At 35.5% G+C, this 27,242-nt stretch overlaps 1 protein-coding gene across 6 annotated transcripts in view; it reads right to left on the bottom strand.

Moving 5' to 3' along the window:
- The window catches only part of ZCWPW2 (zinc finger CW-type and PWWP domain containing 2), a 131,039-nt gene that overhangs the window by 16,797 nt on the left and 87,000 nt on the right, over positions 1–27,242 (bottom strand). For all 6 annotated transcript variants that reach the window (XM_013057166.2, XM_045088998.1, XM_013057169.2 and 3 more), the window contains one exon: positions 20,586–20,632. In XM_013057166.2, the coding sequence (XP_012912620.1) occupies positions 20,586–20,632 (47 nt within the window). The remainder of the gene's footprint in view (positions 1–20,585; positions 20,633–27,242) is intronic.

Below are 27,242 nucleotides of genomic sequence, written 5' to 3'. Positions count from 1 at the left end.
CTAAAAAAAAAAAAAAACAAAAAAACCTACCTCAAAGCACTTGGGGATAAGGTGAAATTAAATAACATCCCAAAAGGTATCTAACAGTGCCCAACAGTTAGTCAATGTTCAGTCATTGTTCAACCTGTTACACTAGTCCACTGGGCCAGTGTCAGAATTCTATCCTTTTTCCTTAGAGTATATAACATAACTTAGCACTTTGGTATGGTTGGACTTATAGGAGTCCATTAGTTTCCCAAGACTGCCCTAACAAAGTAACATAAACTTATAAAGCATCAGAAACTTACTTATTTATAGTTCTGTAAGACAGAAGTCTGCTTCTTATGGACAGACTCTTAATGTTGCTTGTCATTGGATGAGGGCCCAACTAATCCAGGATGACCTCATACTAAATCCTTACCTTAATTACATCTGCACTACTGAATCCTTACCTTAATTACATCTGCAAAGATCCTTAATTCTAAATAAGGTCATATTCTGAAATTCCTGGAGAATGTATTTTCTGGGGACTACTATTCAACCCACAGGTAGATACTATAATCTTTATCTATGTCATCCCTTCTACTTCTCTTCCTGTGTTGCAGCTGATTCTCCTATGTTGTTGAGCCTCATGCTATTCAGAGTAGTGCTGCTGTGTGCAGAATTAGCAACACCTGAGAGTTTGTTAGACATGCAAATTCTCATGCCCATCCTAGGCCTACTGAATCAGAAACTCAGGGAGTGGGGCTCGGAAATCCATATTTAAATAAATTCTTCAGGTGACTTCTACCCCAACTAGACTTTTCTAGGCCTTAGTCTAGCCCACAACACATTGGTACAAATACAATGCTATATACTGTCATTGATTTTACAGAAACCAAAGCAAATATTAATTCTTTTCTTGCTAGATGTAGATGCATCTATAAGAGGCATATGTAGAGAAAGAAAATGCCATTTATTGAAAAAAATATATTTATTTAATGATAATTAGGACTGCTGACTGGAATGGCAAATAGTAGAATTGCCTTTAGTCGCCAAAGACATATAATCTATATGAATTATGTTTACATCAGATTTATATAATCTTCATAAATTGACTTGATGTTGCCCATTTCCTTAAGTCACTATTCATCTAAATGAAAATCATTTTATTTTTAAGAAGAAGAACTTTGCTGGCTGTGTTAAATCTGAGGGCATAAAGTTTTGATTTAGCATTTTATGCTCAAAGAAGACATAAATATGTTTTTTAACCTTCCATTGAGAGTAATTGCCAGTCAATGATCACTAAAAAGCTGCCTATTTTGACAGAATTTCCAAACGTGAATCTGTGCCTTGAATAATATATACAAACTCCTTGTCAAAAGTTATCATATAGAAGGAAAAGCCAATATTCTCATTTCTCTTTGGGAAATCTGTTGGGAAAACCTGCTTGGAATAAGGATGATAACTAGTTTTATGCAGCATTGTAAATGATGGTTATTACTTAATCTGAATATCCGGAGAGTACAAATAATAAAGTTAAGTCTTTGGGCCTACATATGATTGTTTTCACTCTACTTTGAAAAGGGGGAAAATTAAAATAATCATTTTCTAGCCTATTTTAAACAAGATTTTAACAGAGAGAATACAAATCTAGTGCTTCTTACATATATGTCACTCAATTACCATATGCTCCAGTCCAGTCATTCTTAGTAGAGCTCAGTATTACTGCGAGATTTGGACAATATCAGAGATCAGTGCCTGGCAATATGACTTATAAATATCTTGCTGTCCCCTGCACTACCTTTAGCCATGTGTAAGTTCTCACTAAAGTACTGTGGATTTCTCTGCTTTGAGGGGCTTAGCAGAGAAAACAGTGGAGTCTGTATTCAAGCAGTGAGCTGAGACAGAGGAGAGTATTTTCCCTAAAAATAGAAGTTGACCACTAGACCACCTTAAGTAGAAGGCATGAAACACTTTCTATTAACACCTCCCAATCCTTGCTGAAGATACAAGTAACAGCACACTTCAAGAAATTCTATGATTAGCTACATCACTGATAATTTCTAAAGTCTTGGATTTAATTTTTTTAAATGGTCTTTGACTATCTACACCAGGGATAAAACATATAAAAACAGGAGTTTTTGTTTGTTTGTTTGTTTTTTTAAATAGGACAGGTTTCTCTCATATCTATAAAGAGATTAAGAATACTAAATGCTAATGGAAACAGGGTGTCCGGGGAGTATAAAACCTGTATGAAAAGCAGAATTTATGTCACAGTTGTTTATCTCATTGAATGGTACCAGCACATTTGATTATTTGTCCTCTATTTGGAGACTCTAAGATCCAAGTCTTTTGCAAACAATTCATGTTAGCACATAGTTTTTCCTAAAGTCACTGGATATTTTAGCAAGAGGAGAACATAGGGTCTCTAAGGAAGACTTCCTGGAATAGATATACAGGTCTACCCCCGAGATATTATAGGTTCTGTTCCAGACCACTGCAACAGAGTGAATAATGCAATAAAGTCAGTCAAATTAATTTTTTGGTTTCCCAGTGCATATAAAAATTATGTTTAGACTATCCTGTAGTCTGTTAAATGTGCAAAGCATTATGTCTATAAAAACAATGTACAAAGCTTAATTAAAAAATATTTCATCGCTAAAAAATATGCTAACCATCATTTGAGTTTTCAACAAGTCCTAGTCTTTTTCCTGATGGAGAGTATTGCCTCGATGTTGATGGCGGCTGACCAATCAGGGTAATGATTGCTGAAGGCTGAGGTGGCTGTGGAAATTTCTTAAAATAAAGCAACAGTGAAGTTTGCTACATCAATTGACTCTTTCTTTCACAAACAATTTCTCTTAGTATGTGATGCTGTTTGAAGGCATTTTACCCATAATAGCACTTTGAAAATTGGAGTCAATCCTTTCAAATCTTGTCACTGTTTTATCAACGAACTTTGTTATATTCAAAATCCTTTGTTGCCATTTTGACAATCTTCACAGCATCTGTACCAGGAGTAGATTCCATCTTAAGAAACCACTTTCTTTGCTCGTCCATAAGAAGCAACTCCTCATCTGTTCAAGTTTTATCATAAGTTTGCTGCAATTCAGTTCCATCTTCTGGCTCTACTTCTAAGTCTAGTTTTCATGCTATTTCTACCATATCTGCAGTTACTTCCCCCACTGAAGTCCTAATATTTCAATGTTATCCATGAGGGTTGGAATCAGTTTCTTCAAAATTCCTGTTAAGTTGATTTTTTTTTCTTTTTTAAAGATTTTATTTATTTATTTGACAGAGATCACAAGCAGGCAGAGAAGCAGGCAGAGAGAGAGAGATGGAAGCAGGCTCCCCACTGAGCAGAGAGCCCAATGCGGGCTCAATCCCAGGATCCTGAGATCATGATCTGAGCAGAAGGCAGAGGCTTTAACCCACTGAGCCACCCAGATGCCCCTAAGTTGATATTTTGACCTCTTCCCATGACTTAATGACATCTAGATGGTGAATCTTTTCCAGAAGGTTTTCAATTTACTTTGCCCAGATCCATCAGAGGAATCACTCTCTATGGCAACCACAGCCTTTTGAAATGTATTTCTTAAATAATAAGACTTGAAATTTGAAATTACAGCCCTTGATCCATGGGCTGCAGAATGGACGCTGAATTAGCAAGTATGAAATCAACATTACTTTCATTGTATATCTCCATTGTAGCTCACGGGCAACTATGTGCACTGTCAATGAGCAGTAATATTTTGAAAGGAATCTCTCTCTTCCCCTCCCCCCGCCCCCAAGCAGTAGGTCTCAACGGTGGGCTTAAAATATTCAGTAAAATGTGCTATAAGTAGAGATACTGTCATCCGGGCTTTTTTGTTCCATATATAGAGCACAGGTAGAATAGATAATTTAGCATAATTCTTGAGGGCCCTAGGATTTTTGACTGGTTAGTGAGCACTGGTTTCAACTTAAAGTCACAAGGTACATTAGCTTCTACAAGAGAGTCTGCCTACCCTGTGAAGCTTTAAAGCCAGGCATTGAATTCTCCTTTCTACTACAAAAGTCCTAGATGACATCTTTTTCCAAAATAAAACTATTTCATCTACAGTGAAAGAGAGTTGTTTAATGCAGCCACATTCATAAATTATGTTAGCTAGATCTTCCGGATAACTTGCTGTGGCTTCTACATCAACACTTACTGCTTGACCTTAAACTTTTATAAAGACAGCTTCTTTCCTTCAACCCTACAAACCAATCTCTGCTATCTTCAAATTTTTCTTCTACAGCTCCCTCACCTCTCTCAGCCTTCACAGAATTGAAGACACATTTCTCCTCTATCCCTCAGGCTCCTCCCACTCCCACTGCCCATCTTATGAGAATGACGAGGAGATCAATCTGGCTAAAGTCAGATCCATGGGCTGAAAGTCAAAGCAAAGAAGGGGTTAAGCAAATACATAAATCCCAAAGTAACCCCCCCCCCCGACATTTAAAGAGCAGGGGTGCCTGGCTGGCTCTGTTAGAAGATCATATGACTCTTGATCTTGGGTTATGAGTTCAAGCACCACGTTGGGTGCAGACATTACTGCATTTAAAACTTTAAATAAATAAATAAATAAAATTTAAAGAGCAAATACAATCATCCACACCAGAAAACAGGTACTATGAGTCAAGGGATCTTTGCTTGCTCTCATAAATGGTACATAAAAAGCTTTGAATATCCAAGATTAATCCATTTTTTTTCTAATTTTGTATCTTACTGCTAATAGTTATCCTATAGAATTCTCATAGATTGTAATTCAAGATAAAAGAAGTAAACCTTGCAACCTAATTAAGCATCTTTAGTTAATGAGTTATTAAAGAGTACCATGTTAAAAGTTACTCCCCCAAGAGCCTCCAGCTGGCTCAGTCAGTGGAGCATGCAACTCTTGATCTCCAGGTTTTGAGTTCAAGCCCCAAGTTGGGTGTAGAGATGACTTAAAAACAGAATCTTAAAAACAACAACAACAACAAAAAAAAACACTTCCCTGGAAATCTGTTTCACAACACTGCCTTGTGGTGGTGCAGTTTCCCAGTTACCCTCCATGTTTTGAGTACAAGTTAATTGAAATTAGCATGAAAATAACTTTCTAGGGGTGCCTGGGTGGCTCAGTGGGTTAAGCTGCTGCCTTCAGCTCAGGTCATGATCTCAGGGTCCTGGGATCAAGTCCTGCATCGGGCTCTCTGCTCAGCAGGGAGCCTGCTTCCCTTTCTCTTTCTCTGCCTGCCTCTCCGTCTACTTGTAATCTCTCTCTATCAAATAAATAAATAAAATCTTTAAAAAAAAAAAACTTTCTATGTTAAGATTTCCACTGATGATTTAAAGTGATAAATGGATAATTTCTATGTATAGTAATATATTTTTCTATGTATTTTAAAAATGCAAATGCACAACAAAATAGTGCAATTACATTTTAAAATTTAGATTTTGGGTGAAGAAAATATTATCTATTTTGATCAGGGATGGTAGTTACATGAGTGTATATACATTTAAGAAAAACTCACGAAATTCTACACTTAGTATCTTCCACAGTGTTTAAATTTTAACCTCAATTAAAAAGTTAAATTAAGAAAAAGTTAAGCCAAATGAAAGAAAACTATAGTAACTAACAGTATAGTAAATGGCAAAATGGTGATAAAATACCTGAATGATTCAAGTCTGGGGAATACTGGCCTATGGAAAGGTGAATGATGCCCACAGAGTAGAATCCAAAAGGAAACTAAATGAGTTTTGAATTCTGACTGTGACTCTTCCCAAGGGGTTCCTCTGCTTACTATTCTTTTCAGAGATTTCTCTCTGCCTGGGGCTAGAAGCCAGCAGTAGGGATCTATTATAATATTTATCTTTGGGGAAGGATATATATAAAGCTAGTCAATCAAGTGAGTTGCATACATGAATTCCATATTAATAGCAAACTTATTAATTAACACAAATATCTAGACATCTAGTCATAAAATGTAGGCAACTTATCCTGCGACAGGGCTAATGAAAATTTCCTACTTATTATGAAGAATTTTTACAATGATTTTGGAGAAAAATATTTTTTCATCAAAAAATATAATAGCCTAATTTCCTCATACATAAATGTATAAATCAAGACAGTGATCATTAATTTTGTCTTTCAAAGTGTTACAAGTTAAACTCTTGGCACTAACAAAAGTGAAGTGTTAAGAAAAAAGATACTCATACGTACAGACATAATTTCTGTATATAAGCCAAAAAAATTAGAAAACATAATGACAAAGAGATCCTTTTCTAATTAGTAATACTATCTGAGATAGTCTTAATTAGAAATATGTAAAATTTTACATTAAAAAACTAAAGGGAAACAGGGAGAAAAGTTATATTTCTACATGGGTGTATTTAATATTATAAATATATAATTTTTCCCTAAATTAACACATAGATTTCCTACAATACCAATCATTATCTCAACACAATTTTTCTTGGGTGCTTCAACTGTGTAATTCTAAAGTTCATTTGTATGTAGTTAAAACTATTTAAATTGTGCCTTTATTGGGGTTTCCATGGGAAAGGCAAGGTTGGGTAGGGTGAACAGTTCAGGACTGGCTAGTTTCAGTAATTCTGGAGGGCTCTGGCCTATAGGAATGGTCACCAGTTGCCTGGTATTCAATTATGGGATTATTGAGGGCAATGGAAATATTGGCTTGGTATTTCAGAGTTTCCTAAGAAGTTAGTTGCGGAATAAGGGTTTAGAACTGGTTGATTTACATATGCAAGATGTATCCTTTTTTACTGGTAAGGGGCAGTTCTTCCCCAGCCAGAAAGGTTTTGAAAATGTCAAAACATGATAATATACAGAAAATACATACATACATTATACATACACACACACACACACACATATGCAGACACAATACAATCTGAAAAAGTAAACAGATATGAACTATGAGAACAATTGTTAAAGATTATACTAATGAAGGATCACAAATATACATGTTAAAGAAAAGATAAACAACAACTAAAGCAATTTGAAATTTAAGACCCAATAGATGAATAGATAGAGAAGTAGGCATTCTGACATATTAAATGTCATATGTCACATAGTGAAGATGGCAAATATTATAAGGAAGATAAAAAAGAGTAAAGGGAAACATTACTTTTTAGTCAATAAATGGTATTGGAATAACTGGCAGTGTAGGAAAGAAAAATATCTTTTTCCTCTACTCTTCTAATTTCTCCAGGGGGGCCCCTGTAACAAAAAAACAGATTAAGAAGAGAAAAAGCATATAGATTTAGGGGCGTATGGGTGGCTCAGTCAGTTGATTGTCCAACTCTTGATTTCAGCTCAGGTTATGCTCTCTGGGTCCTGGAATCAAGCCCCAACTCGGCTCCACACTTAGTGGGGTGATTGCTTGAGGGTTCTCTCAAATAAGTAAATAAATTTTTAAAAAAGAACAAACAAAAACAAGCATACAGATTTATTTAATATGTTTTTTTTAAACATTTTATTTATTTATTTGACAGATAGAGATCACAAGTAGGCAGAGAGGCAGGCAGAGGGTGGGGTGGGGTGGGGAGAAGCAGGCTACTCGCCGAGCAGAGAGCCCAATGTGGGACTTGATCCCAGGGCCCCAGGATCACGACCTGAGCCAAAGGCAGTGGCCCAACCCACTGAGCCACCCAGGCGCCCCTATTTAATGTAAGTTTTATGTGACATGGCAGCCTTCATTAAGGACATAAACATCCAAAGAAGCAGTTAATCCTGAGTTTTTAAGCTAGGTTTGAAGAGTAGAAGGCCATGGGAAAATGTGACAGGATATGAACGGGTAGGAGTTAAGTGTAGTAAACTGTGGAAATGGCAAGGCTTACTCCCTCAGATTCTTCTCAGGTTCCCTCTACCTTTAGAGATAAGAAACCTCCTTTCCTTCCATTGTAAGGATGATATCTTACATGAGGGTCTTATAACCTGTTCGAGAAAAAGAAAATTCTTCCTGCACCTGCCATTTCATAAAATCTTTCAGCTTGAAATATTCAATATACCAAGATGCCATCTTTGGAGTAGCATGTCCTGAACTCCATCTTAGCAAGTTGCATAAAATTTTTATACCCTATCCTCATATCTCATATAGAAATAAATCTATATTCCCATAATAGCTAACATTTGTGAAATGTTTCCTATGTTATGTGCTTTACACAACTTGTTAGAGCAATCTTTACACAAATTGTCAGAGTCAGAGTCTTTGCAATACTTCCATTCTTCCCACTTAATGGGAAATTGAGAGCTTCCAAAGTAGCTAATTTCAGGTCATACTGCTAGTAGGTGACAGAGCCAGGATTATTACCTCAACAGCTCAATAGTCTACCTCTAGATGTTCTTCTTCTTACTCACTCCACTGCATTATTATCTATGAAGAAGCCTATGCTAAGTAAGAAATAAAAAAATCTCAGAAATGCAGATGTGACCACATACAAATATTTAACCTCCCCATTTCCAGGAAAAAAATAATAGAAAAACAAGTAATATGCTGGGAAAAGCATATACTGAAATGATGGCAAAATTTTATATTTTCATTACTAGCATATAAAGTATTCATATAAATTTGCAAGATAATATTAAGAACTCACACATAGGCAATTTATTACAAGTCACAGAAATGTAAATTAAAACAACAAAGTATGATGTACACTGGCAACAACATTTTTATGTGAGAACACCTGTCACTGCGGCATTTGCATGCACTGCTGGTGAGAGTGAACAACCTGATGTATTGCTATCACTGTCCCAGGGATCCTCCTACTGGGAACTGTCAGAAGGAAACCAAACATGTGGTGGGAAAGGAAGCAATATTCATGGAGATTTTCATCAAAGTGTGACCAACGGGAATTAAAGAAAGATTAAATGAATCACGACATATTTTGTTTAATGAAAGGGCAGTCTTTCAAAGCATGTCACAAAAGCTCTAAAATCCTAAAAGAAAAAAAAAATTTTTTTTACTATATAAGTACAGCACAAAAGAATTATAAAAAGGGGAAACTGAGAAAATGTTTGCAGCATATTAAGTACTAACAATCGATAATTAAAGGAACACCTACAATTCAATTAAAAAAAAATGAGAGAGAGAGAAGCCAGTCTATGGAATAAACAGGCAAGGGTATAAATAGTCAGTTTTCAGAAGAAATACCATGCCCAATAAATGCATTAAAAAGTGTTCCAACAGAGCGCCTGGGTGGCTCAGTCAGTTAAATGTCTACCTTTGGCTCAGGTCATGAACCTGAGGTCTTGGGATGGAGCTGTGCATCAGGCTCCCTGCTTCTCCCCCTCCTGCTGCTGCCCCCACATGTGCGTGCTTTCCCTCTTTCTCTCTCTCTCTCAAATAAATAAATAAACAAATAAAATTTAAAAAAATGTGTTCAACCTCATTAAAGTAAAAAAAAATAGATAACAGCAAATGAAAACAATGTTATTGTTATTTTATACCTCCTTTTAAATATTGGCAAATATGTAAAGATATCTACAACTGGCAAGAGAGTAGGAAAAGCACTGGTAGGAGTACTCAGATATAACTGCTTTGAAGACAATTTGACAATGCTTGACTGGAATTTTTAACTTTTATTTTGAAGTAATTTTAGATTCACAGGAAGTTACATATATAGCTCAAAAGAGTTCCCACATGGTCTTCACCCAGCTTCCCCCAATGTTAACATTACACAAAATCATAGTACAATTATCAAAACAAGAAATTAACATTACTGCAAAACCATTAATTGAATAAAGACCTAATTCAAATTTCATGAGTTTTCCCACTGATGTCCTTTTTCTGTTTCAGGACCCAAAGTAGGATCTCACATTACATTTGGTTGTTACGCCTCCATAGTTTCCCTCAATATGTAACAATTTTTCAGTCTTTCCTTTTATATAAACAAATTTTAAATACTCACATCCTTTACCCCAGCCATTTCACTTACAGGAATTATTCTGTTGAATTTGTGCAAAAATGTACAAGGATGCTTATTTCCAGATTTTGAAATAGTAAAATGTTAGAGATGGGGCAACAAGAGGGGAGAAAATGACTTGAACTTTCCATTTTACACATTTTGTAACCTTTGGTATTTTCTCCCTCGGATGTATTACATAAATTTATAATGAAAATAAAACAATTTATAAAGAAAAAAGACTGGTAATGGCTAGAGTTGGCATGTTAAGGCAGTCTAGACATTCCTTACACTAGTAATGGGACTATAATTGGTACCATAATGTTGGGGGATTTTTTGGATGGGAGATGTTTAGTAATTTGGCAAAATTGAAAATGTGCCTACTCTTTGACTCAGCAAGTTCTCTTCTAGCAATTTTTAGTGTAGAAATATTTACAGAAATATTTAAAGAGATTTGTGTACAATGTTGCTGCATTTTATTTATAATTTTGCTAATCCAGAATCAATCAATCTAAATGTCCAGGAGAATGTTCAATAAATGAAGAAGCCTCTATAAAAAGATATGCTACGCAAATGGGATAGATCTGGTATATCCGGTAGATCTCTGACTTTCTCATTCTTTTCAGATGTCCACAATATATTATTGAATGAAAAAAGTAAGGTTTAATTCATTACATTCATGTTAATAAAGCATATATATTTTATACATGTAAATATTATATAGTTTTTTCACATTTATTTGTACATATACTACATATATTTATACATGCATAAAGTATATAAAACTATTAACAGTGGCTTTTCTTTCAGAAGTGAAATTATAGGTGGGAAAGAATTTATATCTGCTTTTTTTTGTTTTCTCATAATGCTATTTCACTAATTTAAAAAAAAACCCAACTCTTAAAAGTAATAAGAACTATAAGGCAACATGAAAAAGATTTGTGATATAATACATAAATGAACATTAACAGCACATTGCTCAATGATTAAAACTATGCAAATAAACATGCATATAGAAACAACTGTAAACAAATGCAAAAATTAATTTAAAATTTTTAATCATACAGATGGGTTTTAGATGATTTTAAAAAGTTCTGTCCTCCAAATATAATGTTATTATATTACTCTGAAAAAATTAAATCATGATTAAAATGTGGGAGTTAGGGGCGCCTGGTTGGCTCAGTGGGTTAAAGCCTCTGCGTTTGGCTCAGGTCCTGATCCCAGGGTCTGGGACTGAGCCCTGCTTCAGGCTCTCTGCTCAGCAGGAAGCCTGCTTCCTCCTCTCTCTCTGCCTGCCTCTCTGCCTACCTGTGATCTCTGTCTGTCAAATAAATAAATAAATAACATATTTTTTTAAAAAATGTGGGAGTTAATTTTAAAAAGAAGCTTTGACATAATCTAACCTAATAGAACTATGATGCTATTGTAAATCTGAAAATCTTAAATATTCTTTTTTTTTTTTTTTACAGGTCTCTGAGTTGTTTTATTTATTTTTAAATTTTTCATTGAAGTTTTTTACATATACCCTGACATATAACATTATATAAGTTTCAGGTGTACAACATACTGTTTCAACAATTATACACATTACAAAATGCTTTCTCTAGTGGCTGCACCAGCTTGCATTCCCACCCACAGTGTAAGAGGGTTCCCCTTTCTCTGCCTCCTCGCTGTCTCTTGTTGCCAGAGTTGTTAATTTTAGCCATTCTGAACAGTGAGGTGAGGTGGTATCTCATTGTGCTGAGTGATGTTGAGCATTTCTTATGTGTTCGTTGGCCATGTGTATGCTCTGAGCATTTTTTTTTCCAATGTTTTTTTTTAATTAATTTTTTATTTTTTATAAACCTATATTTTTATCCCCAGGGGTACAGGTCTGTGAATCACCAGGTTTACACACTTCACAACACTCACCAAAGCACATACCCTCCCCAATGTCCATAATCCCACCCCCTTCTCCCAAACCCCCTCCCCCCAGCAACCCTCAGAATGGGAGAAGATATTTGCAAACGACATATCAGATAAAGGACTAGTGTCCAGAATCTATAAAGAACTTAGCAAACTCAACACCCAAAGAACAAATAATCCAATCAAGAAATGGGCAGAGGACATGAACAGACATTTCTGCAAAGAAGACATCCAGATGGCCAACAGACACATGAAAAAGTGCTCCATATCACTCGGCATCAGGGAAATACAAATCAAAACCACAATGAGATATCACGTCACACCAGTCAGAATGGCTAAAATCAACAAGTCAGGAAATGACAGATGCTGGCGAGGATGCGGAGAAAGGGGAGCCCTCCTACACTGTTGGTGGGAATGCAAGCTGGTGCAGCCACTCTGGAAAACAGCATGGAGGTTCCTCAAAATGTTGAAAATAGAACTGCCCTATGACCCAGCAATTGCACTATTGGGTATTTACCCTAAAGATACAAACGTAGTGATCCAAAGGGGCACGTGCACCCGAATGTTTATAGCAGCAATGTCCACAATAGCCAAACTGTGGAAAGAACCTAGATGTCCATCAACAGATGAATGGATCAAGAAGATGTGGTATATATACACAATGGAATACTATGCATCCATCAAAAGAAATGAAATCTTGCCATTTGCGACAACATGGATGGAACTAGAGCGAAATAAGTCAAGCGGAGAAAGACAACTATCATATGATCTCCCTGATATGAGGAAGTGGTGATGCAACATGGGGGCTTAAGTGGGTAGGAGAAGAATAAATGAAACAAGATGGGATTGGGAGGGAGACAAACCATAAGTGACTCTTAATCTCACAAATCTTAAATATTCTTAAATCCTTCCTATTTCTTAGAAATTAGAGATGTACTAGGCATTTATTAAACAAGTAAGCCCAAATCTATTATAATTGTGTTTTATGTTACCTTTATAATACTCACATAAAATAATTATTATTCGGTTTCTAAAACAAAGAAGGTCACACATCTAAGTAGCAGAACTAGCTACAGAAGTCAGATCTGGTTCATTCATAAGTTTCTATTCTGTCCACCATGACATGCTGTTTCCTGAATACTTGGTTTCATATTTAAACATCTTTTCAGAATCTGTAACAGGTAACAGCCTTCACCCATTACCTGATACATTACTATTTTTATTCTTACATTTCATTCTTTCTAGGGCCAACTGACCCGGATTATTTACTCTGGTCTGCACAAGTCCTTTGACATTCTGAAATTACTTACCGAGCTGTTATAAATATTTCATGGAATATTAGAGCAGAAAGGGACTTAGAGACAATCTAGATCTTCCCCTTCTTTTTTTTTCAAGTGGGACTCAGAGATGGGCTTACTCTAATTCTCTTTCATTCAGACTGCTCCGCTGGGCAGAGTGGTGGTCAGGTGAAAAGGTGTGTGCACCTAATACTCTTCACCTCAATCTTAACAGATAGCCACATAACAGCTGAACAGCTCAAAGGGGCCTATGGGAATGGTAGCGGCCTTTAGATATAGCGCTCCTACTTGAGCCAAGAAGCACTATTCCCAGTTGGCACTTAGCGACGGTTTTCAAGATGGCAACATTCTCACATCTTGGTTCAAAGAGGCGGCAGCAACCACCAGTGCAACCCAGCACAGGCCAACACAGAACTTGGACAACTTATTCCTCAAGGTCCTTTCACAATTCAAGGGAGGCAGGTGACACTGTGGTTAGTTTTGATCTTTCAAACCCATTTGGGGAATTTATCCTACAAAAATAATGGCGTCAGTATTTAAAGATATATGTACAAGGAGATTTATGAGAGCACTATATATAGCAGTACCAAACCATACCCGTGACTTGAAAACTCCCACTCACTCATCACTATAGGGCTGACTGACTAACTGTGATAGATCTGGTGATGTAGGCTCTGAAGAAGATTAAAAACAGATCTGGATCTGTTAGCCTAAGTGTTAAATCTACAGAATAACATATAATCAGATCTCATTGTTGTAAAAATAAGAAAATCACAAAATACTTTTACATGTATGTATGAACATTTGTTTATATAAATACAAATAAATAAAATAGACTGTTAGGATTTGCAACCCAGGATAAGGAGCTATACAACCAATTAACTTACTTTTTTATCAGTGTTGAATAGCCCTATGCCTGCTGTCTTCATTCATGAACAAGAGACAACACTGACTCTTTTTTTTTTTTTTAAATATTTTATTTATTTATTTGACAGAGAGAGAGATCACAAGCAGGCAGAGAGAGGGGGGAAGCAGGCTCCCTGCTGAGCAGAGAGCCCAATGGGGGGCTCAATCCCAGGACCTGAGATCATGACCTGAGCCAAAGGCAGAGGCATTTTTTTCACTGAGCCACCCAGGTGCCCCAATTATTATGACTCTCTTTCATAATAGTTGTTGAATCAAATGAAGTAACACTTGTATACACCTGGTCTTAGAGGGTACTTAATACCTATTATTATTATGGCCTTTTGGTTTCACACCAACAGCTTCTTCTTGTCCACATATTGAGTTTTATATTAAACAGTTCTATCTTTAAAAAATACTATCTTCAGGGCACCTGGGTGGCTCAGTGGATTCAAGCCTCTGCCTTCAGCTCAGGTCATGATCTCAGGGTCCTGGGATTGAGCCCCGCATCGGGCTCTCTGCTTGGCAGGGAGCCTGCTTCCTCCTCTCTCTCCCCCTGCCTCTCCGCCTACTTGTGATCTCTGTCTGTCAAATAAATAAATAAAATCTTAAATCTTAAATCTAAAATCTTAAATCTTAATACCATCTTCAGGGGAGCCTGGGGGGCTCAGTCAGTTAAGCGTCTGACTCTTGGTTTCCGCTCAGGTCATAACCTCAGGGTCGTGAGACTGAGCCCACTTCAGATTATGAGCACAGCATGGAGTCTGCTCAGGATTCTCTCTCCCTCTCTTTCTGTCCCTCTGCCTGCTTGCACACACACACACTCTCTCTCAGATCTTTAAATAAGTAAATAAATAAAATCTTTAAAAATATAGTATCTTCAATAGCCATATATCCAAAATGTATAGAAAAATAAAAACTACTTATTAGGTGAAATTAACACTCAAGCTCTAGTAGGACTAGCTTGCTAATACTTGAATAAGAACTAAGGAAAACTAATTAATTTTAAATAAAACTACCTAAGGAGCACTGTGTGGCTATGATGATTTCCTTGATTTCTCTAACTATAAATTTTCTCCTTTGTCAGGTGATGATGATATTGTCTTCTATGCCTTCTTCCCAAGGGTCTGAAGTGAAAGACAATATTTGCAGAAATGTTTTATAATCTGAAAGTACTATATTGATGAAGAATTGTGCCTTGCTTTAAGATTTGATTTATTTATTTATTTATTTATTTATTTATTTATTTGAGAGAGAGAGAGAGAGAGTGAGCAGGAACTGGGAGGAGAGGGTTCAGAAGTAGGCTCTGTGACCTGAAATGAAGGCAGGCACTTAACCGATGGAGCCACCCATGTGCCATGTGCCTGGAAGAATTGTTTTAAAACTAGAATTGTGCCTGTTCATAAGATGAAGTTTCCAATTATTTAAGAGTCAAATATACAAAGTGATTTGGATACTTAAAAAGACACTAAAAAATGATTTGGTATTTCGAAGATAGTAAAGGGATTTAAAAACCTAAGAAATGTTAAAAGAAGCTGTGGTATTATGGACTATCAGAACTGGAATTTTACCCTGGCTCAGCCTCTCCTGTTAGTCACTTAATACCTCTGGGAGGAGTTTCTTTGTAAGAATAATTATGGTAATACCTATTTCCCACTAGTATTGTGAGGGTCAAATGAGGCAATCTACGAGCTTCTCAGCTCTATCAGACCTAACGAATCCCTTTTATAAGAAATATTTTGAAACACACCATTCTCTATTCTTAAATGAAAGTCACAGACCACTAACTAAAACACCAGTATCTAAACTGGTCCAGTTAGAAGCTGCAGTCCCCTCCTTCCCTTTGGCAATGGGTATAGACATATTACTAAGTTTTGCCAATGCGATGTCAGAGAAATGACATGCACAGCTTCAAGTTCATGTTTCTTGTTCAACTAATTGTACTCCTTACCTTTTTTCATGGGCCAGAATGTGGATGTGATAGTGCACTCACCTTTTGACCATATAGATTAGACCACACCCTGGGGATTTACATAAAAATAAAACAGAAAAAACTTGGGAGTCTAAATGATTTTGTGGGGCAAAGCCTCCTCCCACCCTGGATCATTGGCCCACCTTTGGTCAGGTATAGAATAAAGTGATAGATAAACTCCTATCTTATATGACTCCCTGTAATTTGGAGTCTCCTTGTTACAGTAATTGTAGCCTGTAACATAATTAATAGATCTGACTACATGAATAATTTCAAAATACTATAACTTTAACTATACTATAAAAGAGAAATAAAATATATTTATCATAAAATAAAAATGCATTTCTATATGTGTATGCTTGAGAACAACTAACTTGAAGACATAATCAGTGAGATAAATGTCAGTTTTCCCTATCATGAATATATAAGTTTGGATAAAGTCAATCTGTACAGGATCTATAAAAAATGTACCAACAGGAAGTAGTGGTGGACATAAGAACAGAAACTACTTTCTTTGTTTTTACTTATAACTTTATGTAGACATACTTCATTCCTTCTTTTTTTAAAAAAGATTTCATTTATTTGAGAGAGAGCGAGCGAGACAGAGCATGAGTGGGGGAGGAGGCAGAGAGCGAGGGAAAAGCAGACTCCCTGTTTAAGCAAGGAGCCCAATGCAGTGATCCACTCCAGGACCCAGGGATCATGACCTGAGCTAAAGGCAGACACTTAACTGACTGAGCCTCCCACGGACCCCACACTTCATTCATTCTTCTATAATTCTTTTTAATTTAAATATCTGAGTTCTCTTCTAGACTGTAGGAGAGTATATGCATTTCTTTTTTTATAATTTATTTATATTTTAGGTATTTAACATACAGTGCAATATTGGTTTCAGAAGTAGAATTCAGTGATTCCTCACTTACATATAACCCCCAGTGCTCATCATAACAGGTGTTCTCCTAACACCCTTCACCCACCTCCCTCCATCAACCTTTATTTTGTTCTCAATCATTAATAGTCTTCTATTGCTTGATTCCTTCTCTCCTTTTTTTCTTTTCCCCTTCCCATATGATTCTCTGTTTTCTTAAATTCCACATATGAGTGAGATCATATAGTATTTGTCTCTGGTTTACTTATCTCACTTAGCATAATATACTCTGGCTCCATCCATGTCATTGTAAATGGCAAGATTTCATTATTTTTGATGCCTGAGTAATATTCCTGTGTGTATGTATGTGGGTGTGTGTATGTGTGTGTGCATGCCACATCTTCTTTATTCATTCATCAGCTAATGTACATTTGGGCTCCTCCAAATGTACATTATTGTTGATAATGCTGCCATAAATATTAGGGTGCATGTATTTTTGTATCCTTTGGGTAAATACCTAGTAGTGCAATTGCAGGATGGTAGGGTAGTTCTATTTTTAACATTTTGAGGAACCTCCATACTGTTCTCCAAGTGGCTCTACCAACTTGTATTCCCAACAATAGAAGAAGTAACAGGTGTTGGCAAGGGTGTGAAACTACTTTTAAGCTAAGAAACTTTTAAGAAAAGAAACAAATCTTAAAGAAAGATAATATTCTAAAATAAATTATAGATTGCCCAAGCATAGAAAATGGGAAGTATTATATTCTCCCAAATGAGTTTGGGAAAATAATTCCCTAAATTATTTGACATGAGATGACCTAGTAACAAAATATCACAGAAATCCCACAACACATCAGGGCCACATTCAGTCTCTAGTACTTGAAAATAACTTCGCCATAACTTTTAACATGTGAGGAAGAATGTCTCTTTTTTAAGATTTCATTTATTTATTTAGAGAGACAGAGAAAGAGAGTGAAAGCAAGAAGAGGGGCAGACGGAGAGAGAGAATCTCAAGTAGACTCTGTGTTGAGTGTGGAGGCTGATTGGGGGGTGGGGGCTCTACCTCACCACCCTGAGATCATGACCTGAGCTGAAATCAAGAATTGGACACTCAATTGACTGAGCCACCCAGGTGCCCCAAGGAAGACTGTCTTGATAATAAATTAGAAAAAGAGGCAATTAATATCTATATTATACTTATGTAATGAAGAATTTTAAGGTAGACTTTGGGGACATATCAGAGTAAGATTGGAAAACAATAGAAAGTAATTTTCTAAAAGTAATTTCCATATGTAATACCTATAGCAAATTTCTTAGTATTAATTCTAAAGTGTTAACACATATATAAAGGGTAGCAATACTATGAAATATTTCTAAATGTTTATTTTTTGAAATTCAAACAGAACAATACATTTCATTTATCTGTCAATTCAGTAATATTTGATTTTAAGACTGTTAAAAGGCATCTCAAATTTCCTGTTTCCGATTTTTAAATGTTTTCCATGGTACCTCAGGAACTGCACTTCTACTCTTTATGGTTAAATATGTAGCTAAATATGTTACAATACGTTGAGTAGAAGATAGGTAAATTCTTCAGTAATTTCAAGAACAATGTGTTTATTCCATTTTGGCTTCCTGCTCTATAATAAGCCTTCTAAATTCCTTGGCTTTTTGTCTAACATGTTATATTTCAGTATTACTTTGTATTAAATCACTATACAATTATGGTTGACCCTTGAACAACACAGGTTTGAACTTCACAGGTCTCCTTATGCATCGATTTTTTACAATACAGTATTGTATATGCATATTCTCTTCCTTATGATTTTAACATTTCCTTTCCTTTAGCTTTATTGTAAGAATACAGTACATAATACATATAACATACAAAATATATTATGTTTTTATTATGCTTTCAGTTGACAACATGTTATTAGTAGTTAAATTTAAGGGAGCCAAATGTTATACATGGGTTTTGGACTGCAGCGGTCAGTGCTCCAATCCTGTTTTGTTTAAGGGTCAACTGTATATTTGTAGTCTGTTGAGTCTAGCAGCACATTCAAAAGTCATGCCAAATGCTGAAGAGTTTTCGTTATTTAGTTTTGTTCCATACATTGCAAGATAGCTAGTTTCCTTAGCTTTGCCCAACAAAAAGCCCTCTATTCCTCCAAACTACTGTAGCCCAAGACACTTGTACAAATTCCCAACACGCTCCAAGACACATAGGGCAGTGTCTCTCAAATAATATTTAAAGGACCAGTTTTGCCCCGAGTATGCCCCAGATCTATCCTTCTATACAATTAAAAATAAGTTACTAGGAAAAAAATGAAATAGAAAATAAATATAAGTTCTATTTTATCATTATATTCAACAGACAAAAGTGACTCTGTCAAATTGCTATACAACTTTCTAAATGGTTCCTGTCATATTTTGCTCTTGTCTCACTGCAGACCAATAACAAATAATAAATAGTCCACAGGCTACTTCACACTTTAAATGGCACTGTCCTAGAGACAGTAGTACCATGTTCATTGAGAATCACTGGCAAAAATAAAGCAATATATAGAAATGTTAGTCATTATTACCTGTATCATTTTTGATTCTAAATATCCTTTAGCAGTTACTAAAATAAACAATTCCACCCACATTAATAATCCTGCACTCTCTCACATGTTCCTGTCTAAATAGTCAGACATAGACAGAAGTACTATTTCCTTTCTTTGAAAAAGGCAACCTTGTCTTCTATGATACAGGTGCAACATTATTTAGCTGGTGAAAAATACAGATTACTTTTACAAGTCAAAAAGCAAAAGTGTAAAACAAAATCAGATTTTAAAAGAACTCATGATAAAAATAAATAATACAAAAATGAAAGGACTCATAATATATACATACTCAGAGTACAAAAATGATGCTTACCTCATTGCCTGTTTATCTATAGGTCTGTGACCAACATTTTTTTCTCTTCTGTCAGGTTACACTCAACCTTCCCTAGGTCTGCCCTGCACCAGTCCCACCATTCAATTCAGGAAAAACTAGAGGGATAAGCTTTCCTTTTAATCACAATTCTTTTTCTTATGACATCAATATATTATTTGTCTAAAAGAATTTAATTTAACTATTGGGCCTTTCTCTTTTTAAGTAGTGTCCTATTAAGAATACTGTCGCTTGAGGAGAATGTTCTTCCTATTCCAATCATAGTTTTGAAAATAAGTAGTTAAACATCTCCCTGCATACAATGTACAGAATGATGTGTTAAATTTTGAAAATTCTTTTAAAGTGCTATTGACTTTACAAATTTTATTTAAAAGATGTTAGGTTTAGATTGATATAAATGGCTGATAATATTCTCAACTTCAAGGTAAAGTTCATATTAAACTGTGGATTTTAATTATTTAAATTTTCCATGAGATCGCACACATTTCAATATGGTACACAAAAAATATTTTAGTATATGAGAGTATGTATGTGAAATACAATGTAAATAAAAGCAATTGCTAACTTGTTAACTTTAAGTTTTTCATCGTTCTATTTTCTGATAATTCTGTAACAGTGAAAAAAGTAATCATAAATATTAAATTTTTAGTGTCAACCTAAAAAAGGAAACATATACTCAACCAATGTCTAGAAGAAAAAAACTCATTATATGTCATTTTGCTTTTAAATATTAATTCAATTCTCTTTTTAAAATAACTGTAATCAAATGGAATTTGAAGACTGCGTATTTTATATAATGAAACATGATCTTACCCTTTTCTTGGCTACCACAGCAACTTTGCCATCTGCTTTGGATTTATCTGTAAGATAATAAAGTATGGCTGTTTCAAAAAAAAATGCCTACACTCCTGTTTGAGTAAGTGCAACATTATAAAATCAGAATTTTCTACCTTCTCATACTGTAATATGTGTTTTTAATGGTTCTTTTGATTAAAATGCTAACAAACTCAACTTTCCAGAGTTAAGTAGAACAAAATAATCCAAAAGTAATAGCATTAGGGATTCATATACTTATTTGACAAATCTCCTCCCTAAGTCTAATTGGTTGGACGTTCTTGAGTTAGCCATCTAGTGTATCCTATTTTAGGTTCTGGTCAGCTTATGTACTCTGAAGTATATAAGATCTGGAATGAAATCCCAGTGACCTCTACTTGAACATCTCCTTGATGCCAGACATGGGATAAAGACTTTACATAGACAGTATCTTATTTAAACTTCATTGATAATCTTGCAAAGCATGTAGTCCATCCCCATTTCACAGCAGAGAAAGTTGAGGCTAAGTACCATGCCTGAGGCCATGCAGTGGGGCCAGATCCATGTGTTGGCAAGTCTCTAATCTTTATGTCTGCTGCCTCCATGTGGGACCCATAAGCAACACAACAAAAAAGAGGACTAGAACCAAATAGAATATAGAAAATTATTTTAAGATATTATTTTGATGTATGCAAAATAGTATGTGAATTAATAAAAATGATTGGCAATAATAATTAATAATTGGATTTTTATAGGTTCAATGTAGAATTCCAACTAAATTAATTGTACATAAATATTTACTCATACATTTGTTTTATTAACCTTAATATTATGGTAATGAAAAACAATTAGAGCTATGGACATTAGTATTATGGTTTTAGAGTTACATTTAATGTTAAAGAAAAACACATAGAAATTAAATTTATTAATATAGGACTGTAATTCACAATGAACATGTAAAACTAATAAAAAGAATAAATATCCATGAATATAAGAGTAAATAAATGCTTCCTATCTAAAAGCAAATATTGCAGTAAGAAACAAACTACTGGCATAAAACAGAGAAATTCAGAGAAGCAGGTTGCTACATTTATACCTATAATTAGCTGGCCACATGTCAACTGCCCTCTTTCCTATGTTTGGCTGCATGCTTAGAATAATCCCTTCTGGAATACCCTTTTTCTCCCCACTTATGAATGCACAAGACCATCCACCATCATAGAGAATTCCTCCACCTAAGAGAAATAATCACCTCTGTTGCAAAACCACAGTCATCCCAGGACACAGGACTTTCTTCCCTGTATTAAAGTTACTTCTGTACATGTCTAAGCACTCTGTAAGACTAGAATGTACCTTAAAGGCAAGGACCACATTTTATAGGCAGTAGGTGCTCAATATTTTTTTATAATTAACAAATGCACATGTATTTTATTCAAAATCTTATATGGATCTGAAATATGCATTTTCCCTGAACAAATGAATATTATTTACTAGTTAAAATACATATGTTTAGATGGTATGTTACTATACTAGACAGTGTAAGATATAAAACACTGTATATGTTCTCAGACCTTTAGTTTCTTTATTGATAAACCAGAAGTAATAATTTACTATCTTACAGGTATATTGTGAGATTCAAACAATCAACAATGTTCTCTTTTAGCTAATAAAGACATTCTGGGGTTCGCACACGTGCGTGTGTGTATGTGTGTATGTGAGTGACAGAGAAAGAGGGATCTAACTTTTGGAATACTAAAAAAATAGTTTAGTGATGATACATTTTACCACTGTATCATCTTAAGTGATTCTATCATTCTCCCATTTAAATAATTTGTTTTAGGGGCACCTGGGTGGCTCAGTGGGTTGTCTCTGCCTTCGGCCTGGGTCATGATCTCAGGGTCCTGGGATTGGCCCCACATCAGGCTCTCTGCTCAGCAGGGAGTCTGCTTCCACTTCTCTCTCTCTGCCGGCCTCTCTGCCTACTTGTGATCTCTGTCCGTCAAATAAATAAATAAAATCTTTAAAAAAATAATAATTTGTTTTAGTCTTTTTAGCATAGTTGGAAATAAATTAAAGAGTAATGATAAAAGAGCAAAGATTATTGAAATTCCATAATTTGTTTCAAATTTATAAAAGGGCCCTGATGATAATTATAAGAGAATAAACTGTCATATCTAAAATTTTTTTCTCTTTTCTCTTTTGAAGATCCCTAATAACAAAAGTCATGATGAAATATCAACTTGTACATGTAGTTAAAACTGTACAAAAAGGAAACTCAAAAACTAAAATTGGGTCCAATGGACCCTGATCATATACTGAAAGTTAACAAAAAAAAAATTATCACTTTCCTATATCTTTCCTCAACATATACGTCTTTACTCTTACGTAAAATTTCCAGCAGGGAGACAACTGCAAACAGAAACACCCAAACTGCTGTTCCAGGAAATTTTTGTTTTGTTTTGTTTTAAGATTTAAAAAATTTATTTGTCAGAGAGAGAGAGAGAGCACAAGTAGGGGAGCGGCAGGCAGAAAGAGAAGGAGAAAGAAGGCTTCCCACTGAGCAAGGAACCTATGAGGGACTTGATTCCAGGATGCTGGGTTCATGACCTGAGCTGAAGGCAGACGCTTAACCGACTGAGTCACCCAGGCGTCCCAAAGCCTTCTTTTTCTTTTTCCTTTTTTTTTTTTTTAAGATTTTTTTTTAGGAACTTTTTATGTTGAAAGGTTACACAATCATCTCCCAGTGCAACACAGAAGTGTTTTGGGAAGTATCAACAACCACTCTGATTTTCAAAGGGATTTGCCAAAGGGAGAAAGTCTGGTATAATGCTGAGAAACATTACAATCATTAGCATTTTTTCTATTAATAACAGTAAGTCCATGTTCAACTTCAGCAACATTAAACACTTTCTAAGAGCCAAATTTTCCCTAGTGAGAAAGGTTTAATTTCCTCCCTTCAGAAATCTCTGCATGTAGGGACCCTCACACAGAGTGAAAAGCAGTTAACAGGAAATGTAGATCTGGATAATTAAAAGGGCCTTTACTCCATTTTTGGGCTATAGCCACATCATAGTTTTAAAGTGCAAAAAAGGAGCTGCAGGTAAAAAATGAAAATGTTCCAAGTCAGCAGAGATGGTTATGCTTCATGACTCATAACAGATGTTAAAATTTTTTTTTATTTACAAGCATATTAGAGAGGACTACAAATATGAACACAAATCAATGGTTTCTTTCTAAAATATAAATTTTTAAAGGCTGTCCATTCATTGCCTCAGAAAATCTGTCAGTCTATGTTTCTTTAAAGATGACAGCTGAAAGAAAGCATTTTCTTAAAAAGGTAGAGGACAGTCCAGTTGCCTATCTGGCATGTAAAGAGCTTGGAAGTCACACTCCATCCTCACAAGTAAAAAGCTGAACAAATTGAAAATCAATAACTCTTCTTAGATTCCCTTAGAGAAGTGAGGTCACAGAGTAAACCACTGCCCCCAAATTTGGAGACAGGTGAATACAAAGAATCACAACTTAATGGAGCAGAAACCTCCACAGGAACTAGTGCTGGGGTAGGAACACATGAACTGTAATTGATGAATTGCTGGAGCCTCAATGTGAACAAGCTGAGAGATAGAAATTCTAGGGGGACCCAGTCATGCAGGAGGGAAGCACACTTTTGTGAGTTTACCTACAGGAGTTCTATCAGGTTCTCAGAGTGAAGACTGGAGAAAAATACCTTTGTGCTTCCTCAGCGGGGGGGGAAAAAAAGGAACCTTTCTGAAATATGCTAGGGCATTCAGTTCTTAACAGTTTGCCCTCAAGAGAAACTATTTTATCAAAGCCTAACCTATTGTGGTTTTTTTCAGAGCCTAACTAATTAGCTGGAAGGCAACAAATCTAGCCTGCTGTAGTCTTCCATGTGGGGGAAGGGAAATATCCAACTCCAGCTCCCCTTTAACTGTCATGTGCCACGTAAGGGGGTAAAAAAGGTGAGAAGCACTTGTGCAGTTCAAATTCCAGGACTGAGACCCAATCGTAGAACTACAGACTGCCTGCCTCAGCCCTACATGCCTCACCACTCCACTCGTAAAGGACTATGTACTGCAGTTTCTTTCACCTGGTACATCATATTTGCCTTTCTGCAAATAAATAAATAAAATTAAAAAATATATATATATACACAAAACAAGGCATACTAAAAGGCAAAAAGCAATTTGAAGTGACAGAGCAAGCATCAAGCATCAAAAACAGACCCATATATGTCCTAGATGTTGTAACGATCAGACTGAGTGTATTGATCACAGTCGTTTTAAGTTCAAAGTCTCTAGTGTTAAAGTAGAAAACATTCAAGAACAAATGGGTACTATAAGCAGAGAGATGGAAATCCTTTTTTTTTTTTTTAAAGACTTTATTTATTTATTTGAGAGAGAGAGAGGAGAGAGAGAGAAAAGAGCACGTGCATGAGCATCCCTGGGGGGCGGGGTGGAGAGAGAGGGAGAAGCAGATTCCCTGCTGAATAGGAGACTGATGCAGGGTTTGAACCTGAGCCAAGGGCAGAAGCTTAACCTACTGTGCCACTCAGGCACCCCAGGGAGATAGAAATTCTAAGAAATAATAATTAAAGAAGAAATGCCGGAGATGAAAAATGCTATAACAAAAATGAAGAATACCTTTCATAGTTTTATTGGTTGGACATAGCTGAGGAAAAAATCAGTGTCTTTGATGATATGTAAAATAGAAACTTCTAAAACTGGAAGCACAGAGAAAAAAAACTGGGAAAAAAAGAACAGGATATTCAAGATCTATGGGAAAACCCCAGAAGTATAATATATGTGTAATTGGAATATAAAAAGGAAAAGAAATAGGGGGTGCCTGTGTGGTTCAGTGGGTTAAAGCCTCTGCCTTTGGCTCAGGTCATGATCCCAGGGTCCCGGGAACGAGCCCCACATCAGGCTCTCCACTCAGCGGGGAGCCTGCTTCCTCCTCTCTCTCTGCCTGCCTCTCTGCCTTCTTGTGATTTCTGTCTGTCAAATAAATAAAATCTTAAAAAAAAAAAAAAAAAAGGAAAAGAAATAGAAAGGAACAGGAGAAATACCTGAAGCAATAATGACAGAGAACTTCCCCCAAATGAATGTCAGACACCAAATGAAGATCCAGGAAGCTCAGAGAACAATAAGCAGAATAAAAGCTAAAGATAGAAAACCAAAGATAAAGAAAAATTCTTGAAAGAAGCCTGGTGGTAGGTATTGCCTTATCAATAAAGGAGCAAAGACAAGAATTTCATTCAGGTCCTCTCAGAAACCATGCAAATAAGGGGAGGGTGGAGTTTTAGAGTGGAGTGGAGTGATTAGTGTTAAGAGGAAAAAACACCAAATTAGAACTCTGGTCACTGTGCAATTATCTTTCAAAATAAAGCAAATACACTTGAGAGAATTTAAGAAATTGATTTGTTACCAGTAGACCTACCTTGCAAGAAATGTTAAAAGAGAAAAGGAAAATGATATAGAGCGGAAACTTGGGTTGACATAAAGGAAGAGTATCAGAGAATGACTAAGTGAAAGTAAAATATAAACTTTAAATTTTCTTATTCTTTAACTAACTGAAAACTATTCGTTCAAAATAATAATGGCAACAGTGTGTTGAATTTAGGAAAACCATTTTCCTAAAAATTTTTTCCCTAGAGAAGTTAAAAAGAGGAAATAAAATCATATAAAATACTCAATTAAAACCAAAAAGGTGGAGGAAAAAAATCCATAAAAAGATGAGGCGCGTTGGTAACTCAGTAAGTTAAGTGTCTGTCTCTTGATTTCAGCTCAGGTCATGATCTCTGGACTGTGATATCAGGTTCCACGCTCATGGAGCCTGCTTAAGATTCTCTCTTTCCCTCTCCTTCCTTCTCTAGACCCCTGTGTCTCTCTCTCCCTCTCTAAACAAACAAACACACAAACAAAAACAAAAACAAAAACAAAAAAAGGCAAAAAAAGAGTAAAAGAAAAAGGAACAAAGAAAAAGGAAAACAAATAGAAAACAGTAACACAAATGGTAGCTATTAATCCAACTCTATCAATAACCATTTTAAATTTCAATGGTCTAAATATACTAGTTAAAAAACAAAGACTGTCAGAGTGGAGTAATTATACGCTATCTACAAAAAACTCAATTTAAGTATAAAGACACACAGAGGTTAAAAGTAAAAAGATACAGGATATACCATGTTAACACTAATCAAAATAAAGCTATTTTAATAAAGTAACTATATTAATTTCAGGCAGAGCAGGCTTCATAGCAAGCAAAGTTATCAGGGATAAAGAGGAGCATTACCTAATAAAGGCATCATTACTCCAGGAAGACATAATGATTATTAATATGAATGTGTCCAACAACACAGTGTCAAGGCATGTAACACAAAAATTGATAGAACTCAAGGAGAAATAGATGAACTCACTATTATAATTGGAGAATTCTGCAGAAATGAACAGGTCCAGCAAGCAGAAAATCAGTAATGACATTCAGTAGTTCCCCTTTATCTGTGGGGGATAGATTCCAAGATCCCCAGTGGATGCCTGAAACCATGGATAGTAATAAATCCCTATATGTACTGTTTTTCATATATATATATATATATATATATATATATATGATAAAGTTAATTTATAAATTAGGCAG

Source organism: Mustela putorius, unplaced genomic scaffold (genome assembly GCF_011764305.1).
Source record: "Mustela putorius furo isolate JIRA1106 unplaced genomic scaffold, ASM1176430v1.1 tig00003834_pilon_pilon_pilon, whole genome shotgun sequence".
NCBI lineage: Eukaryota > Metazoa > Chordata > Mammalia > Carnivora > Mustelidae > Mustela > Mustela putorius.
The sequence above is the reverse complement of the archived record's forward strand: the minus strand, read 5'-3'. Positions and strand labels throughout refer to the sequence as shown.